The sequence below is a fragment of the Rhinatrema bivittatum genome, chromosome 2, assembly GCF_901001135.1.
Source record: "Rhinatrema bivittatum chromosome 2, aRhiBiv1.1, whole genome shotgun sequence".
Classification (NCBI taxonomy): domain Eukaryota; kingdom Metazoa; phylum Chordata; class Amphibia; order Gymnophiona; family Rhinatrematidae; genus Rhinatrema; species Rhinatrema bivittatum.
The window spans coordinates 26,378,718-26,398,320 of NC_042616.1; the positions used below are offsets into that span (position 1 = coordinate 26,378,718).

Here is a 19,603-nt window from a genome sequence, read left to right on the forward strand (position 1 = left end):
GTCGCAGAGTGACGACTCATCGCAGCAGCCCAGCCAGCGGTCGCAGAGTGACGACTCATCGGCAGCAGCCCAGCCAGCGGTCGCAGAGTGACGACTCATCGGCAGCAGCCCAGCCAGCGGTCGCAGAGTGACGACTCATCGGCAGCAGCCCAGCCAGCGGTCGCAGAGTAACGACTCATCGGCAGCAACCCAGCCAGCGGTCGCAGAGTGATGACTCATCGCAGCAGCCCAGCCAGCGGTCGCAGAGTGATGACACATCGCAGCCGCCCAGCCAGCGGTCGCAGAGTGGTGATTCTTCGCAGCAGCCGCCCAGCCAGCGGTCGCAGAGTGATGACATCGCAGGGGCAGCCATTCAGAGGTGGTAAGAGTTGCAGTCAGCTGAAGTGCGGCGGTGGCTGCGGGCTGCAGAAGGAGAACTTCTACCACCCCCCCTTCTTCCGTATTCATAACCCTGTAATTTGCTTTTCTTAACCAGAAATAGGCGATTGCAATAAAGCTCAGCCCCGGAGGGTAAGTGGTGCCTTTCCAGCCTGTTCTCTTCCCGGTGTCCCTGTGACATTTTCTAGCAGAAGCAGCAGCGCTGAGTGTGAGGAGCTCCAGGCAGGGGGCTCTGCACAGGGAGCAGGGGAGGGAAAGCAAAGCGGGCTCAGGTCTCTGATTCGGAATCTCAGCAGCCTCCCCGCCCTGAATTCAGACCTCCTCATGAGCTGCTCTGATTGCTGCCATGAGGTTTCCTATAAATTTGGATTTCAAAAAATTGATCATTAAAATGTTAGGATTTAGGGGTCAAAATTGAACGAAGAAAAATCCCCACAAGACCAGGTGGCTTGAATAGGAACTGAGTGAGGGGCTAAGCACCTGCCGTCATTGCTATGTTACTTTCATGACCTAACAACTTCCAGATTAACAGCCGCACTGATACTGCCGGTTGTACACCCAGAAGCTCATTTGTGATTGTGGGAGCAGGAAAGAACTCTGCAGGAGCTGGGATGCGGGGGAGAGATAGAGGAAGAGAGTAGAGGGGAGTTAGCCCACGAGAGGCTCCTCTCAAAGCTCACAGTTTTACTTCCATACAGAAATCTGAGATGTTTCCTTTGTTCTTTCTTAACCTATAGTTTTATTTTTACTATTTTTTTGTAACTTTTATTCCCTTTTTTTCATCTAATGTTCTGCCATTTCAGAAAAGTGAGGATCCAGGCAGATCACATAAAGTAATAAGGCATTGAGTAGATAAGTAATGGTTACACATAAGCTTTTCTATCGGATGGAAGTCAGGTGGACGAGGCAATGTAAATGTTATTGGCAGGAGGTGTATGGGAGAGAAGGGGTGAGAGGGGATGCTGGACAGGGAGGGGGAAGAGATGGGAGCAATAGATTTTGAGTAGGATGCCAACTGCTCAGCTTGGAAAAAAGCATTTTAGTTTTCCAGCCAGTTGTTATCATAGGAAGGGTGCCAGGCCCAGGGGATACTAATGAGCCTCTTAAGGGCCTAGGTGCCAGTTCTGCATGCCAGCAATGTAGTAGCATTAGTATTTCTGAGACTCTAAGTGGCTACTGTCTTGACTAGCTGGTCGTGTCATCTAAGGAGGCTACCTTAGAATACCACAAAGTCCTTCAATGTATCCACAATCAAAACGCTATACTTCATCGTTTAGTAATTCAGCTTTTAGACTCAGCCGCTATATAATCATCGGTCAATTTTTATCCGCATAAGTGTACAATAATATCGTGTTTATCACCAATGTGCTACTATATTTTTCTTTTTTTTTTTAACATTTTCACTTATCTGTATTAGTAAGTATCTCATATTTTCCTAGAAGCCATCATGTTTGTACTAGCCCGACACGGGACCGTGTTTTGAACTGTATGTCCTTTCTCAAGGGCTCCAACCAGAGTTTGTGATATTTAAATGTCAGTGTTCTCCATGGATGTACAGTTCGAAACACGGTCCCGTGTCGGGCTAGTACGAACATGATGGCTTCTAGGAAAATAAGTGATACTTACTAATACAGATAAGTGAAAATGTTAAAAAAAAAAAAAGAAAAATATAGTAGCATATTGGTGATAAATGATATTATTGTACACTTATGCGGATAAAAATTGACCGATTTATATAGATGGCTGAGTCTAAAAATTGAATTACTAAACGATGAAGCAGAGTATGATGGTCATGTAAAAAAAAAGTATAGCGTTTTGATTGTGGATACATTGAAGGACTTTGTGGTATTCTAGGGTAGTTAATTATATACACCTACAGTCCTAATACTTATAAAATGTGGAGAGCGTGGTTGTGAGAAGTGATCTAAGGAGGCTAGCCATGCCCCCTGGGCAGCTCAGCAACAGGCCTGAGGGGGTCAGGGGGATGGAAAGGCCAGGAAGGAGGGTTCAAGGACAGAGAGAAGGGGTGACTACAGCACATTACATGATTACCACCAAGTAATTCCAACTTAAGGTGGTTTTCCCGTCGATAGCAGGAATGAATTAGCCATGCTGTCCTGGGATCTGTCAGTCAGGTCCGGGAGGCAGAGCTTGACAAAGCAGAGATTAGCTTTTTTGTCCCTCTGCGGCTGCGCGTGGGTTCCCGCGCAGGAAGTACAGATTCTCCTCAGTCTGTTCTTTCCACGCGCGGGATCGCACGCGGAGCTATTCTCGCCTCATGTCGAAATCGGGCTTCAAACGCTGCTGCTGTGGAAAGGTGATGTCGGTCATGGACAATCATGACCGATGTTACCGCTGCCTCGGCAGTAGTCATGATGTTCCGAACTGTCAATTCTGTACGAAAATGTCTCCGAGGGCAAAGAGACAAAGGGCCTATCGGCTCCAAGAGCTTTTGAGTACCTCGGAACCCTCAGATGTCCACTCCTCACCGGGACCGGTGAAGAAACTAAAATATTCGACCCCAAGATCAACAGTGTCGGATCCGACTAAACAGGTACAAGGGAAACAGGGCGCTGTAACTCCCGAACTTCTATCCCCTTCGAGCCGAGACCCATTAAAAAATAAAGAAAAAATGGCGCCGAAAGTCTTAGGCCGTGACAAGGCGCAGACTAAAATATCTAAGTCACATAGACCGGGGAAACCACGGCGCCATGACACACTGCGCCATGCGCCGCAGACATCTTCTATGGCGCAGGGGTCTTCCCACACGGCGCCGAAGGAACAATCACCGGCGTGGGAAAGGACCAAAAAGCCAACGGCGCTGAGTACGGCGCGGAAGCATCTGACGCCGGATATGAAGCAAAAGCCAGCGGCGCCGAGTACGGCGCGGGACCCGTCGGCGCGGCAGCCACCGGCGCCGACTAGGGGACGGCAGCCATCGGCGCCGAGTACGGCGCGCCAGCCATCGGCGCCGAGTACGGAGCGGCAGCCATTGGCGCAGAGTACGGAGCGACAGCCATCGGCGCCGAGTACGGCGCGGGATCCATCGCCACCAAGTACTGCGCTTCAATCAGTGGCGCCTCCTACGACACTGGGACCGTCTTTGGCGCAGGAGCTGTCGTCAAAGGAGCAGTCGAAACCTTCGGCACCGAAGAGAACGCAAAGACACCAAAGTTCCAAAGAGAAACAAAAACCAGCAAAAATACCATCTCAAAAGGTATCAATGGAACAGTCTAGGGGGCGCTCAGCCATAAAGTCATCTGACACGTCTCATAGACATACCTCAAGATCAAAATTCACATCCCCAAAGGGAGCTTTCGTCTCTGAACAGACGGAAAGAAGACCAGAGTTATACTCTTTGTCAGGCAAAGAACAACTCAGGGAACAATCTCGCAAACGAAAACATAGTTCCTCATCAAGAGACTCCAGAGATAGACGGTCATCTTGCTCTCATCATGAGTCGCGGAAGTCACACCAGTCAAAAACAAAACACCACGTACATGGGCAGAAGTCTCATCATAGACACCATGACGGAACAAAAGGTAGCCCAGACACTTCCAGATCGTCCTGGAGATCCCAATCACGAGAGACACAATCTCCAATTTATGTGACATCTTCCCAAGCATCTTCCCCGTCAAAACCTTCGGACGTAGGATCACATTTGGCCGAACCAGCTAACAAACAACGGAAACCAGATTTGCCACAAGCTTCTAAAGATGCCTTTTGGCAATTATCGCAATCCTTGGCTGGCTTCTATAGCACGTTGGAATCATCCTTTGCATTAGGGAAAGCACCCTCTGATACTGACGCACAGCCAAAGTCGCCTCCTCCGAAGACCGTACCAGAAGACGCACCATCCTTGCCTGAGGGGATAACCCCACAACCCTCCCCAACACGTTCCACCATGCTGGAACCATACGACTCCATCACTGATTCACCCAATTCGTCAACGGGATTTCCCTCCGACGTACCAGAAGGACAACAAGAGCCTTATTCGCCACCTGAAGACCTATCTTACCCTCGCTTTTTGGAGAAAATGGGTAATATACTCCAATTACAATTCCAAAAGGAACCGGACCCAGGGCTGAAACCCTTGGGTTATTAAAAATATTCGACGTGCCTGGGGAACCCACCACGCTTCCTCCACATGATCTCCTACATCGGCTTTTACTTAAATCATGGGAGACTCCACAGTCAATACAACCAGTGTCACGGAAATCGGACATAAAATTCCGCATCAAAAAGGAAACCCCGTATGCGCTTCCACAATTGCAACACGAATCTGTCATAGTGGAATCCGCAATGCAAAGATTTAAAAAATCAAAACTTCATGCCACCTACCCCCCTAATAAGGATCACAAACTCCTAGATGAGATGGGTAGAAAGATTTATCAGAACGCCATGCTGACTACACGTATTATGCACCATCAATTTTATATGGTGCAGTATATGTACGAGTGCATCCAAGCCACAAAAGGCTTACTAGCCACAACGTGTGAACAAATGCCCCAGACACTACATGATATGGAGGAATGCTCTAGGCACCTCCTCCGTTCCGTATACGAGGGCATGGAAACATCATCGAGAGCTTCAGCGACTGCAATAGCAGCACGTAGGACGGCGTGGCTTCGTTCAAGCTCTATAAGAGACGACGTCCATGAAAAACTAGCCAATCTCCCTTGCACCGGAGAGCATCTATTTGGTACTAAACTACAGGAAGCGGTGGGGAAGCTGAAGGAAGAAGCGTTGGCAGTACAGTCGTTACAGTTCCATCCGACGTACCAAACCTCAAGGCGCTTCTACCAGTACCCTCGTAGATCCTCCTATGGACGAAGTTCATATAGGTCGTACCAGGGATATCGCCCTCAAACCTATCCTAATTATCAAAGGCAACAAACACAACATCAACAGCCTCAACTACCACATAGAGGCAAACCACGGGCACAACGTCAGCAAAGCCAACAACAGCCTGTGGCCGCCAAGCCGGCACAGTCTTTTTGAACCTAATGCCACTACCACAACCGTCACTACCGCCAGGGAGGATCCAATCTTGTTTACAAATGTGGGACCACATAACATCGGATCAATGGGTTCTGGACATTGTAAGCCAGGGGTATCGTTTACACTTCCGAACGAAACCAACCCTACCCCAATTCGCGTCTACTGGAAATACGAGGACTCATCCACAACTCCAACAGAAATAACCAACCTTTGCCAATCAAGCGCCATTGCGCTCCTCTCCAGGATCCACCACAATCGGGGTTTTTATTCACCCTATTTCCTGATTCCCAAGAAGTCGGGGGGCCTGCGACCCATCTTAGATCTCAGAGAGCTCAACAAATTTCTAGTAAAGGAGAAATTCAAGATGGTGTCACTGAAATCAATCCTTCCCTTATTACAACCCAGCGATTGGATGTGTTCCATCGACCTGAAAGATGCTTACACTCACATTTCAATTCACCCCTCTTCTTGGCGGTACCTATGTTTTCGTTACAAGCAGAAACATTACCAATACAGGGTACTCCCCTTTGGACTGTCAGCGGCACCCAGAGTGTTCACCAAATGTATGGTAGTGGTGGTGGCACATCTCCGAAAACAGGGGATGACGATATTCCCATATCTAGACGATTGGTTAGTAGTGGCTCAGACCAAGGAACTCCTACTATCCCATCTACAACAGATCCTTCAATGCCTGCAGCAATTAGGACTAGTAGTCAATTTTCAGAAATCGCAGCTCCAACCGACGCAACAACTCCAATTTATAGGAGCGTACCTGGACACTATACAAGCCAGGGCATATCTGCCGCACGACAGACAACTTCAGTTACGACAGCTCTTACAGAGTTTACAGACGAAACAGGTAACAGCGGCACGCCGGGTGCTAGTAGTGCTCGGCCACATGGCAGCCGCCAATTTCTTAGTTCCCAATACCAGATTACACATAAGAAGATTATAGTGGGGACTCAAACGACAGTGGAAACAACACTCGCAACCTCTCTCGCAACTGATCAACCTTACCAAGGATATGAAAAGAGACATCTCTTGGTGGCTCCTACCGTCCACATTAGTGAAAGGAGCTCTATTCCAACCACTCATTCACAACGCAGTCCTAACAACAGATGCTTCCTGGAAAGGATGGGGGGCTCATCTGGAGGTCTACGAAACGCAGGGCCTGTGGACGTTACCAGAACAAACTCTACAGATCAACCTGCTAGAACTTCGAGCTATTCGCCTAGCCTTACAAGCATTCCAGACATTCTTGCGAGGTCGCCGAATCATGGTGTATACGGACAATCAAGTGGCGATGTTCTACATCAACAAGCAGGGAGGCTCGGGTTCCTGGACACTATGCAAGGAAACATTGCAGATTTTCCAGCTAGCACATCAACAGAGCATGCATCTACAAGCAACGTATCTACCCAGTATAGTAAACACAAGGGCGGACAGATTAAGTTGAGTTTTTCATCCCCACGAGTGGACCCTCAACGCAGAAGTAGCAATACAAATATTCAACAAATGGGGAACGCCAACAATCGACCTGTTTGCTACAGAACACAACACACAACTTCCCCAGTTTTGCTCAATACATCCAAGCTCCATCAGAACAGCGCAGGACGCCTTTCTGATTCCATGGTCACAAGGCCTTCTTTATGCCTTTCCACCCATTCCCCTCATCACCAGAACTATTCAGAAATGCATAGCCGACAGAGCACAAATGATACTCATTGCTCCGGCCTGGCCACGTCAACCATGGTACAGCTACCTCCTTCGCCTCTCCAGAGAAGAACCGATCCGGCTCCCGTCTCGTTCGGACCTTCTCTTTCAGGATCAGGGGACCCTACTTCATCTGCTACACTCTTCCCTCCACTTGACAGCCTGGAGACTGACAGGTGGTTACTAACACAACAAAAAGTATCTCATAAGACACAACTTATACTTCTAGAATCCAGGAAACCCTCCACTAGATTGAACTACAGTTATACGTGGAGAAGATATACCACATGGTGTACGTCACATCACATCTCGCCGGTGGACTGTACACCACACCAGTTGTTAGACTATCTACATACCCTTTATGAAGCGGGATTAGCGACAGCTTCTATTCGCGTCCATTTGAGCGCTATTGCGGCCTACCATAGACCTTATAATAATGTCACAATAGCAGCTCATCCTCTTCTCGCTCACTTCTTGAAGGGAATGTTACACATTAGACCACCTTCCAAGAAACCAGCGATTCCGTGGAACATCAATATAGTTTTGGAACAATTGATGCATTCCCCATTCGAACCTATGGAATCAGCTCATATTAAATACCTAACCTGGAAAGTGGTATTCCTGGTCGCAATCACTTCCACGAGACGGGTGAGTGAACTTCAGGCACTAGTACACTACGAACCATACCTACAATTCTTCCATCAAAAGGTAGTCTTGAGAACACATCCATCCTTCCTACCTAAGGTCATCTCCCAGTTTCATATTAATCAAACTATTGACCTGCCAATTTTTTTCCCAAAGCCACACACCAATGACCGCGAAGCATTACTTCATACCCTGGATTGCAAACGAGCGCTAGCGTATTACAGGAATAGAACGTCGAACTCTTCACGACCGTCACAACTGTTTCTCTCCTTTGATTCTAACAGACCAGGTACACCAGTCACAAAACGGACTATAGCAAGTTGGATAGTACAATGCATCCAATTCTGCTATGCCAAGCAAAACATACCTCTACTTCAAAAGCCAAAAGCACATCAAACACGTGCCCTTTCCACCTCCTGGGCACATCTCAAACATGTTCAGCCCATAGACATATGCAAAGCGGCAACATGGACTTCCCTACATACGTTTACGGCACATTATTGCTTGGATCAGCAAGTCTCAACGGACACACAGTTAGGTCAAACAATCCTACAGTCCACAACAGCTGACACCAAGTGATTGCCACCAGATAATACATGTTAAAGGAACAAATAGATTAAACGTGAGGGGAGCTTGTGACTCCCAGGACAGCATGGCTAATTCATTCCTTCTATCGACGGGAAAAAACAAGTTTGCTTACCGTAAACGTTGTTTCCGTAGATAGCAGAATGAATTAGCCATGCTGACCCACCCTCCTCCCTGGCAATCACAAATATTACTCAACCATTAATGCTTAATCACAGACTGAGGAGAATCTGTACTTCCTGCGCGGGAACCCACGCGCAGCCGCGGAGGGACAAAAAAGCTAACCTCTGCTTTGTCAAGCTCCGCCTCCCGGACCTGATTGACAGATCCCAGGACAGCATGGCTAATTCATTCTGCTATCTACGGAAACAACGTTTACGGTAAGCAAACTTGTTTTTCCATAGCAGAAAGACCAAACAGCCTATCTAGTCTGCCCTTCCATACTGCTCTGCAATCCCTATTATTCCATAAGAGATCCTCTGTATTTCTTCCATGTGTTCTTGAATTCTGATATTGTCCTTGTTTCCACTACCTCCAGAGGGAAGGCTGTTCCATGCACCCACCACCGTCTGTGAAAATAAATATTTTCTTTCATGAGAAGTTCCCAAACTTGTCTTGGGGGACCCCCCCAGGGCAGGTTTAGGAACCTCTGCCTTAGCATACTGCCGAGTCTTCCCCTTTTAACCCTCATCCCATGACACCTTGTTCAAGAGCTGCCTCTTTTCTGAAAGAGGCTTGCTTACTGTGCATTGATACTTTGGAGGTATTTAAATACTTCTGTCATATCTCTCCTTTCCTTTAGGGCAGGGTTTCCCATACTGTGGGTCAGGACCCCAAATGAGATCACAAAACCTTCAGCAGGGCTCACGAGTGCCTCAAGCAGCAGTCTTCAGGTGGCAGCAGCATTAATAGTGGAAGTCAGTGTGAGGCCTTTGAACCATAAGAGCATAAGAAAATGCCATACTGGGTCAGACCAAGGGTCCACCAAGCCCAGCATCCTGTTTCCAACAGTGGCCAATCCAGGCCACAAGTACCTGGCAAAGCTTGACTAGTACCCACTTTCAACCTCCCTCCCTAAGCGGGATTCAACCTCATGGCCCTCGGCCTACAGAGACCCAACTGCCTACTAAGCCACCGGCCCTCGCACAAAGGCTCACAAGCACTGCCCTTGCATTAGTTTTGTGACTGAGTTTGCATGAGCCAGGGGAAACTTCCACTGCACCTGTCTCATTATCTAATCATTGAACTTAACCCCAGAGAAAAATGTTGCTCCTGTTTTCAGCCTGCCCTCTCTTCCCAGCCGTTGAAATCCACATCTGGCCTGGGGGCCCAAAGGAAAATGCGCTGACCCTGGCCAGGGGGATGTTGGGAGGGGAGGACCATTTGAAGGGAAGGATCAGATGCAGGAGGAGTTTGAGGGTTGGATAAGATGGTGCGTGAGAGAGGGTGAATGACAGAAGACAGACTGGGAGATGCAAGAGAAGAGCTGAAGCGTTGAGGGGAGGAGATGACAGACGATCTGTGGGGGGTTATAAAAAGAGATTGGAGTGAGAGCATCAGCTGGGGTGATATGAAAATGGCTGGAGGAGTGAGAGAGGAGATGGGTTGGGGAGGTGAGGTGTTGGGGGATAAGCTGGAGGGGCAGAAGTTGTGGGAGGAGAAGGTTCTTTGGAGGGGGTAGAGATTGGATGAAAGGATTGACTGCAGCATGAGGAGGTTGGATAGGGAATCATTTGGAGTATGGGGAGAGTATGAGTGAAATGATTGTTGGAGATGGATTTGTAATCCTGCTAATTTGTTTTGTTCGTCCTTTGGGGTCGTGTGAATTTTTAAGTACTAAAATGGGGTCATATTGGCAAAAGGTTTGGGAAGCCCTGTTCTAGGGGATGCGTGTTTATATCCCCATATGCTCTAGAAGAAAGAACACTGATCATTTTAGTGCCCACCCTCCAGCCAGTTTATTCTCCTTTTGAAGATGCAGTCTCCACAATGTACATAGTATTCCAGATAAGACCTCCACAAGGATTTATACAGGGCACTATCGCCACCTGTTTTCTGCTGACCATTCCTCGCCCAATGCAGCTCAGCATCTTTCTGACATTTGCTGTCACCTTCTCTACCTCTTTGTCCTCTGTAAGATCATGAGATTAGAATCCCCTGTAGATCCTGCTCTTTTTCACCCTCTCGCTCGTACCTCTCCTTGAGATTTTGCAACCTAAATGCATAACTTCCTCCATTTTTTGTTTAAGCGTTAAATCTTAGCTGCCAGACCCTAGAGCATTCCTTGAGTTTCCTAGAATCCTCCTCATGTTTTCCACATCTTCCTGACTGTCTACCGTGTGGCAGATTTTGGTATCGGCAAAAAGTCAAACTTTTCCCGATAATCCTTCCACAACATCACTCAAGAAAATGTTGAAAAGAACCGGTCCAAGTTCTGATCCATGTAGCACACCACTAATAACGACCCCTCCTCTGAGTAAATTCCATTTACCATTACCCTTTGGCATAAGAACATATAAGATATGTCATACTGAGTCAGACTGAGGGTCCATCAAGCCCAGCATCCTGTTTCTAACAATGGCCAAGCCAGGTCACGAGTATCTGGAATGATCCCAAACAGTAAATAGATCCCATGCTGCTATTGCACAGTAATAAGTAGTGGCTATTCACTAAGTCTACTTGGTTAATAACAATTTATGGACCTCTTCTACAGGAGCTTTTCCAAACCTTTTTTTTAAACCCGGCTATGCTAATCACCTTAACCACATCCTCTGGCAATGAATTCTAGACCTTAATTGCACATTAAATGATAAATAATTTTCTCAGATTTGTTTTGAATGTGCTGCTTACTAACTTTATGGAGTGTCCTCTACTCTTTTTGTCTTTTTTGAAAGAGTAAATAACAAATTTAAATTTGCCAGTTCTAGTCTCTGCAGCAGGAAAAAGTGCAAGAAGATGGGCTTGGCTCAAGTCTTCAGACCTCAGACCAGAAGTACAGGATAGGTTAGCTGTGCTGGTGATAATCTTTTCGGGGAAAAGGTTCAAGAAACAGTGGCGCAGCTCAAGGACCACCATGAAACTCTCCACCGACACTCCTTAGTACCTTCTGATTACTCTTCCTCTTCCAAGAGATCTTTCAGAAGAGACTCAAGAGGCCTGCGTATAAACCAAGGAGATATCACCCTCCGGCTTCCAGAGGTCGTCCCTCTAGGCCTTACCAAAAAGGCCAATCCAGACAACCTCGGACCCAAAAGACACAGCCAGCCCCTCAGCCGGGCCCAGCGTCCGGATTTTGACTCCTTCCTGGAGAGCAGTGCCCAGCCTCCTCTTCCTTCCGTACCCGTAGGAGGTCGATTGTGCCACTTCCCTGCATGTGGCACACGATCACTACAGATCAGTGGGTACTAGCTGTAGTGACTCAAGGTTACCACCTCAACTTCCTCACCGTTCCACCGGATTCCCCACCTCGGCTGAAGTGGGGAACATCTGACCACTCTCACCTTCTCGATCAGGAAGTTTCTATCCTCCTCGAGTCCCGGGCAATAGAACCAGTACCCTTCTCCCAGCAGGGCCAGGGATTCTATTCCCGGTATTTTCTAATCCCAAAAAAGTCAGGTGGCATTCGCCCAGTACTGGACCTTCGTGCCTTAAACAAATACCTACAAAGAGAGAAGTTCAAGATGGTGACCTTGGGTTCTCTACTTCCCCTTCTGCAAAGGGAAGACTGGCTCTGCTCTCTAGACTTCAAGGATGCTTACATGCACATCTCAATCACTCTGTCACATCGCAGATTCCTGCGGTTCCTAGTAGGCCCAAAGCACTTCCAGTATCAAGTGTTGCCATTTGGCCTAGCATCTGCCCCACGAGTCTTCACCAAGTGTCTCATCGTGGTAGCAGCCTATCTCAGGACTCAGTGTCCACGTCTACCCACATCTCGACGATTTATTGATTAGGGCTCCCACTCATCAAACTGCACTGACGTCCCTATGTCTCACTTTGCATACCCTGATCTCCCTAGGGTTCCTCATAAACTATCTGAAATCCAGGCTAGTTCTATCCCAAACCCTATTGTTCATAGGGGCCGACTTGGACACTTTAAAAGCGAAAGCTTTCCTGCCCCGGGATCGGGATCTCACTCGCGCTTCTCTGGCCCATCAACTGCAGTCTCGACAACACTCAACTGCAAGTCACTTTCTGATCTTACTGGGTCATATGGCCTCCTGGGTGCATGTCACTCCGATGGCCCACCTTGCCATGAGAGTAATGCAGTGGACTCTAAAATCGCAGTGGATTCAGTCTTCTCAGCCAATGTCCACCATTATCCACATCACCAACCAGCTCCGCTTATCACTGGCTTGGTGGATAAACCAAGCCAATCTTCTTCAAGGCCTTCTATTTCAGGTTGCAGAACCTCAAATAACCTTGACAACAGATGCCTCCAACCTTGGCTGGGGTGCACATGTTGCAAACCTGCAAACTCAGGGCATCTGGTCTCCAGAGGAATTTCCTAGAGCTTCGTGCAATCAGATATGCTCTCAGGATCTTTCAGGATTACCTCACCAATAAGGTCATCCTGATTCAAACCGACAACCAGGTGGCCATGTGGTACATAAGCAAGGGGGAACGGGCTCCTACCTCCTGTGTCAGGAAGCTGCACAGATATGGGCGGAGGCTTTTTCCCACTCGATGTGCCTCAGGGCCACCTACTTGCCGGGAGTGGACAATGTGTTGGCAGACAAGCTGAGTCGCACTTTTCAACCGCACGAGTGGTCCCTCAACCCCACAGTAGCAGACTCAATATTCCAACGCTGGGGCTACCCTCACATAGACCTCTTTGCGTCAATCCACAACCACAAAGTAGGAAACTTCTGCTCTCTCACTCGCAGCCAACACTTGCAGCCAAGAGACGCTTTCTCCCTCTCGTGGACCAGCGGTCTCCTTTATGCATACCCTCCACTTCCCGTCATTTCGAAGACTCTCGTGAAGATGCGAAAGGACAGGGGATTGATGATTCTGATAGCCCCTTACTGGCCACGCCAGGTGTGGTTTCCAATACTTCAGGACCTATCAATTCACCAGCACATTCCTCTAGGTAAGGATCCGCTTCTGATCACTCAGAACGACGGATGCCTACGTCACCCCAATCTCCAGGCCCTCTCCCTGACTGCCTGGATGTTGAAAGGTTAATACTTCAACCTCTTAACCTTTCAGAGCCAGTTTCCTGAGTCCTGGTAGCTTCACAAAAGCCTTCCACAAGAAAGTCTTATCGCTATAAATGGAACAGGTTTACGGTATGGTGTACTTCCATGTCCATCGACCCCCTTCACTTGTTCCCCAGCGAAGTTTCTGGACTATCTCTGGCACCTGTCAGAGTCAGGCCTGAAAACTTCCTCTATCAGGGTGCACGTCAGTGAGTGGCCGCCTTCCATAAAAGTGTCGGGGATGCTCCATATCGGTACAACCCTTGGTAACACGCTTTTTGAGGGGCTTGCTGCACCTAAAACCTCCATTGCGCCCTCCGGCCCCTTCTTGGGACCTTAACGTGGTTTTGGGGCGGCTCATGAAACCGCCGTTTGAGCCTCTCCAATCCTGTGATCTCCGCCATCTCACCTGGAAGGTGATCTTTCTTCTGGCGATCACATCCGCTCGCAGAGTTAGTGAGTTGCAGGCCTTAGTCACCTTACCCGCCTTACACTAAACTTCTGCATGACAGGGTAGTACTCTGCACTCACCCTAAGTTTTTGCCTAAGGTGGTATCGGAGTTTCATATTAATCAATCCATTATACTACCCACCTTCTTTCCCAGGCCCCACACAAACCCAGGCGAACAGGCTCTGCATACTCTCAACTGTAAGCGTGCTCTAGCTTTCTACCTAGACCGTACAGCCGCTTACAGAAAGTCCACTCAATTGTTTGTCTCTTTTGATACCATCAAATTGGGTAAACCTGTGGGAAAGCAGACCCTGCCTCCTGGTTAGAGGTCTGTATTTCCTTTTGCTATCGGCAGGCAGGCATTCCGCTCCAAGACCGTGTCAAGGCCCACTCTTATCAGAGCCCTGGCGACCTCAGTAGCGCACCTCCACTCGGTGCCACTTACTGACATTTGTAAAGCTGCTACCTGGAGCTCTCTCCACACCTTTGCAGCCCATTATTGCTTAGACAAGGCTGGCAGACAAGATTCCATCTTCGGCCAGTGTGTCCTACGCAACTTATTTGCCAATTAATGTACCAACAGCCTTCCACCGACCCATCAGGGTTCAGGATGCCCTTTTAACCAAATTTCCACCCCAATTGTTGTGCCTGTTGCACATCTTTGGGTACATTTGGTGCATTGCCTGGGCATCCTCAGCTCGGTACTCGCCCGTATGTGAGGACTACCATCCTGCTTGTCCTGTGAGAAAGCAGAGTTGCTTACCTGATGTAACAGGTGTTCTCACAGGACAGCAGGATGGTAGTCCTCACGAAACCCGCCCGCCACCCCGCAGTGTTGGGTTTGCTAAGTTTTTTTTTTCTTATTTTATTTTCGCATGTACTTTTACTATAAGACGAGACTGAAGGGGGACCCCTGCTGGCTGCAGGGTTAGTGCCATGCTGGGCATGCCCAGTAGGGGCCAGTCAAAGTTCTAGAAATTTTGACAAAAGTTTTCCGTGATAGGGCTCCATCCTGATGATATCACCCATATGTGAGAACACCTGTTACAGGTAAGCAATTCTGCTTTACTATGTGAGTTTTGGGTGTTAGTGCTGTTTAGCTGTGATGGGTTTGATACAAAGGTGCTGAGAGTGTTTTCTGCAGGTTTTTGTGTTACTTCCCAGAGTGCCCGGTACAGGAGGGAGTTAACTCTCCAGATTCTCTCTTTCTCTCGTCCTCAGCCCGACCTGTCTTTGACTCTGACTACATCGAATAGAAAGGGAAAGTCTAAATCTCGCCCGTCTCCCATGGATATTACTGTCAGATCGATGGATGGTTTTATGGGTTCTGGGACTTCAGTGGAGCCCAGGAAGGGGGTTCTGCCTTCTCCAGAGCCAGATCCCTCCTCGGTGCAGCCTCTGGCAGAGCCCCCGGGGTCAGAGGAGGGGGCAGGGCTGGCTCTGGATCCACTGCAGCCCAGGACCTTGGGTTCTCTGTGGATGGTTCTGGTGCGGCTGGAAGCAACAATGAGCAGCAAGTTGGAAAGGATTCAAGGGGAAATCTCCTCGCTGGAGCTGCGCTCAGTGACCCAGGAGAAGAAAATCTCTGCTCATGCTAAGCGGCTGCAGGCGCTGGAGAACAAGGTGGGACATTTACTCTCAAACTCTTCTGAGTAAGTTCAGGATAAGCTTTCACTTAAAAGGAAAATGAAGAAGTTAGAAAATGTTGCCAAAAGAAAAATATTTTAGAATTATCAACTTTCCTAAGGGTGATTATATTTCACCAGGAGAGATGATTAATAATTATTTAGGGGAGACTTTGTAAATATCCAAGGAATCTCTTCTTCCAACTAACCACATTTCTTTTCTTATGAGAATTACATTTAAAAAGATCTTCTGTCTCTTATTACCGAGTCACAAATATCAAGGAATAAGAAGTTGAAACCAAAAAGTTATTTTATAAACCTTGGTCATTTTTAGTCTTGATTTCTCAGCCAGGTCACCTCTGCCCCCTCCTCCCCTGACTTTTCTTCTAACTTTCCCTTTCTCCGCCACCCTCTCCTCCTTTCCTGAAATCACAGTGGAGGAAACTGCTTGTTCCTCTGCACTCAGGCAGGCCAATCCCCACAAGTGGGTTATGCACCTCTACCAGCAGATGGAGACAGAGAAAAAGCTGATGTCATTGACATATAGCCCCGCCCCAACATCAGCCCACTAGTATTCTCCGTCTCCAGCAGATGGTGGATGTGCATCTCCCTATTGGGGATTGCTTGAAGTGTAAAAAAAAAAAAAGTGTGGACAGTTTCTGAAGAAAATGAGCAACTGGATAGCACTGTTTGCCTCCTGAGGCAATACTGGTGTGTCCATCCCTCAGTTGAGTGCCTTGAGCCTGGTAGCTTTTTCTGGTGTGGACTTACCCCCCCCCCCCCCCCCCAAAAAAAAAACAAACAAACCTGGTTGTAGGCCGAGAGAGGCTCAGAGTTGAAGGCTTTTGCCCTCTTCATCCTGCCCCCCCCCCCCCCCCCCAATAGCTGGAGGACCCGTTCCTGCTTTCAGCAAGGGAGAGCTGAGCTCAGGTTAAATAAAATAAAAAGGACGAGGTTATAGTAAAGCTAGGGAGGTTCTCCTTTTCCTATTTCGTTCTTACTAGGTCTTCCTTCCCGCTGACGTCTCTGGAGGGTCCAGTGAGGTGTGGAGGCGGCGCTGACTCGGCAGGTTGAGCATATTTATTTATTTGGAACTTTTATATACCGACATTCATGTGCAAAAGAACATATCAGATCGGTTTACAGCAAAACGAAAAAGCATAGGTGAATGCATTACATCGAACAAAGGGTATAGCTAACTGGGATCAAAACGGGAACCAATAAATACTAAGCTCTTCCTGAGAGCAACAAACTGCAAAAAACAAAAGCAGCATACAATGTCACAATACTATGATACATCACAGAAGACCAGCATACAATGACACATTAGTATAATACATCTTATTATAATACAATAGATGAGTAGGGCTGACAATACTAGAAGATGATGACCGAGGGGGCAAAACTAATGAGGGCGGGGCGAACATGGGAACAATGCGCAGTTACACTGGGGAGGGATCAGTCGTGGAGATAAACCGAAAGAATAGGACAAATAAAATTGAAGGATTAGAAGCTGTCTGCGATGCTATGCCTGGGTTAGTAGAGCGAGGAGCTTAACAGAGAGAAGGTCCTGAAGGCAGGTGAAAAAGGTTGAGGTATGGGGCATCTGGGATTAAGGAATATCTTTAGTTAGGCTCGCTTATCTTTAGCTCGCATATCTTTAGTTAGGCTCGCTTCCAGGCTTAGTGTCTCCGACCGCACGGGCTCCTTAGCGCGTTTTTTTGTGTGTGACATTGGGTGTGTGCACGTGCACCTACTTGTGCGCCTGGAACCACAACCTCTGTTCATGCTCATACTTTTGCAGCCTGTTGGTGGGCCAGGTCATTGAGCGCATATTGCCTGTGCATTTTGTGCGCATAGCTATATACGTGGCTGAGTGTGTCCTTGGCCGCATAGCCGACCGAGTGGCTGAGCGCGTGTTCGGCGGTTATATTTTGCGCGCATCTTCTGCGTATATCTTACTGAGGCATGAGACAAGCCAGGACAGCATGGCGTCGGCATCCAGGAAGTCTAAATGCTTTAGCAATTTGTGCTCTCGCTTGCCATATAAGATTGAAACAGCCAGGGCTTTCTGCGAACCTGTGTCAGTGCTGCCCGGATGTTCATGTGATTTGCCTCCTTTTGATTTTGCTCTCGGTCAGAGGGTAGTGGGACTGGAGGCGACATAACTAAGGTGTCCCCCCTTCTTCGCTTGATCAAATGGAGATGTCAGGTTGGGCCCTATGGGACCTGGCATGGATCCAGCCTCCTTTTCCTGGGCGACATTTTTCCAGGGGCTGCAGACTTTCTGCAAAGCCTCCTAAATCAGGGTCGCATACTCTGGGTCCCCTCTTGTCCACTACCGCGTGCAAACGCCGTGGTACAGCGATCTCTGATGATTGGGAGGATGCGGATCAAGATGACACTGATGATGCTTTGGGTCTCTCCCCTCTTAAGGAAGGGGAAATTCCCCCGCATTTAGAGCCATGTAGAACTCTGCGCGATTTCTTTCACAGAGATGAGTCGCCGGGTCTATTATCTCAGACTCTGAAGACGCTTGGGTGGCTGGGAGTGACTCTTCGAGTGCACAGAAGAAGGACCCCCATATTGGTCACCTTACGCAAAGTGTTGTGTTTCTTTCTCCAAGAGGATGCAATTCAAGTGAATATTGACTTTGAATGGAGTGTGCCAGAGGCAAGCTTTAAAGGGGTGTGCCTTTGCTGGTTTGGATCCCTTGGATCCGAAGGCAAGAGAGCAGTTGCATTTCCCAAAAGTGGATAGCCTGCTGTGTTCTGTTACTAAACAAACCACCATTCTGGTGGAAGGATGGGCTGCTCTAAAGGATGCTCCGGGTAGAAGGATCAACATTATCCTTAAGCAAGCCTTTGAGGCCATGGCGATTAATTTGCAGATTGCTTCTTGCTGTTCTATGGTGGCTCGAGCTAATCCGCATCTCTCTCAGGAGTCTGAGGGAATGGTTTCAGCTGAGAGAGTGGTAATGGAACCGGGGGCTGCCGCCTTATCTAATGTGGTCTGTGACCTTGTTGCCACCGCCACCAGAGGAGTTACTTCCGTCATAGCAGCTAGACGTCAGCTGTGGCTACGAAATTGGTCGGCAGACACTTTCTAAGTCCAAACTCATTAAGTTGCCCTTTAAGGATTCTCTTGTATTTGGCAGTGAATTGGAGAAGAGGGCAAATAGATGGGGGGAAGACCAGGTCCCTTATTTGTCAGAGGATAAGAAGCCAGCTTCATGTCCTTTTCGGCAAGTGGCCACTCTTGAAACTACAGGCGATTTTGTCCATACAGGGGCTTCCTCTCGGAGACCTCATCCCTTCAGTAGATGTGAATCCTTTTGCCTAAGAAGGCCACAGAAGGATGCCGGCTCCAGGACTGGAGCCTCTCAATCTTCTCAGTGAAGGTTTGCAAACTCACCTGCTGGGGCAGGAGATAGGCGGGTGTCTGTCTTGCTTTTATCAGAGGTGGGTCCAAATCACGACGGACCAGTGGGTCCTGGAAGTGATTCAGGATGGATATGCTCTAGAATTCCTTTGCATTCCTTTAGATGCCTTTATGATGTCTCCATGAAATCTCCTCAGAAGAGGGTGGCAGTGGAGGCTACCTTAAGGATGCTATTGGACTTGAAGGTCGTAATTCCTGTTCCTGAATCGCAAGAAAATATGGGCAGTTATTCCATCTATTTTTGTTGTACCCAAGAAGGAGAGATCTTTTCGACCCATCCCGGATCTCCAAAGGAGTCGGTCATCATTTGAGGGTGACTCATTTACAAATGAAGACTCTGCACTCCGTAATAATGGTAGTACAATCAGGGGAATACCTCGCAACTCTGGATCTGAGGGAGGCATCTCCTCATATTCCCATTCACTGGGGACATCAGCCGTTCCTGCGGTTTGCTGTTTCTGGACGTCCTTACCAGTTTCAGGCCCTGCCCTTTGGGCTGGCCACTGCCGCTATCACTACCATGACTTTCTCCAATGTCATGGTAGTGATAGCGGCAACCTTGT

At 48.2% G+C, this 19,603-nt stretch overlaps 1 protein-coding gene across 1 annotated transcript in view; it reads left to right on the forward strand.

Moving 5' to 3' along the window:
• The first annotated feature begins 276 nt into the window (after window positions 1-276).
• The window catches only part of LOC115083155 (oocyte zinc finger protein XlCOF6-like), a 49,778-nt gene continuing 30,451 nt past the window's right edge, over window positions 277-19,603 (forward strand). Inside the window, exons 1-2 of the mRNA XM_029586963.1 lie at window positions 277-510; window positions 15,196-15,597. Of these exons, the coding sequence (XP_029442823.1) occupies window positions 15,262-15,597 (336 nt within the window). The 5' untranslated portion in view covers window positions 277-510; window positions 15,196-15,261. The remainder of the gene's footprint in view (window positions 511-15,195; window positions 15,598-19,603) is intronic.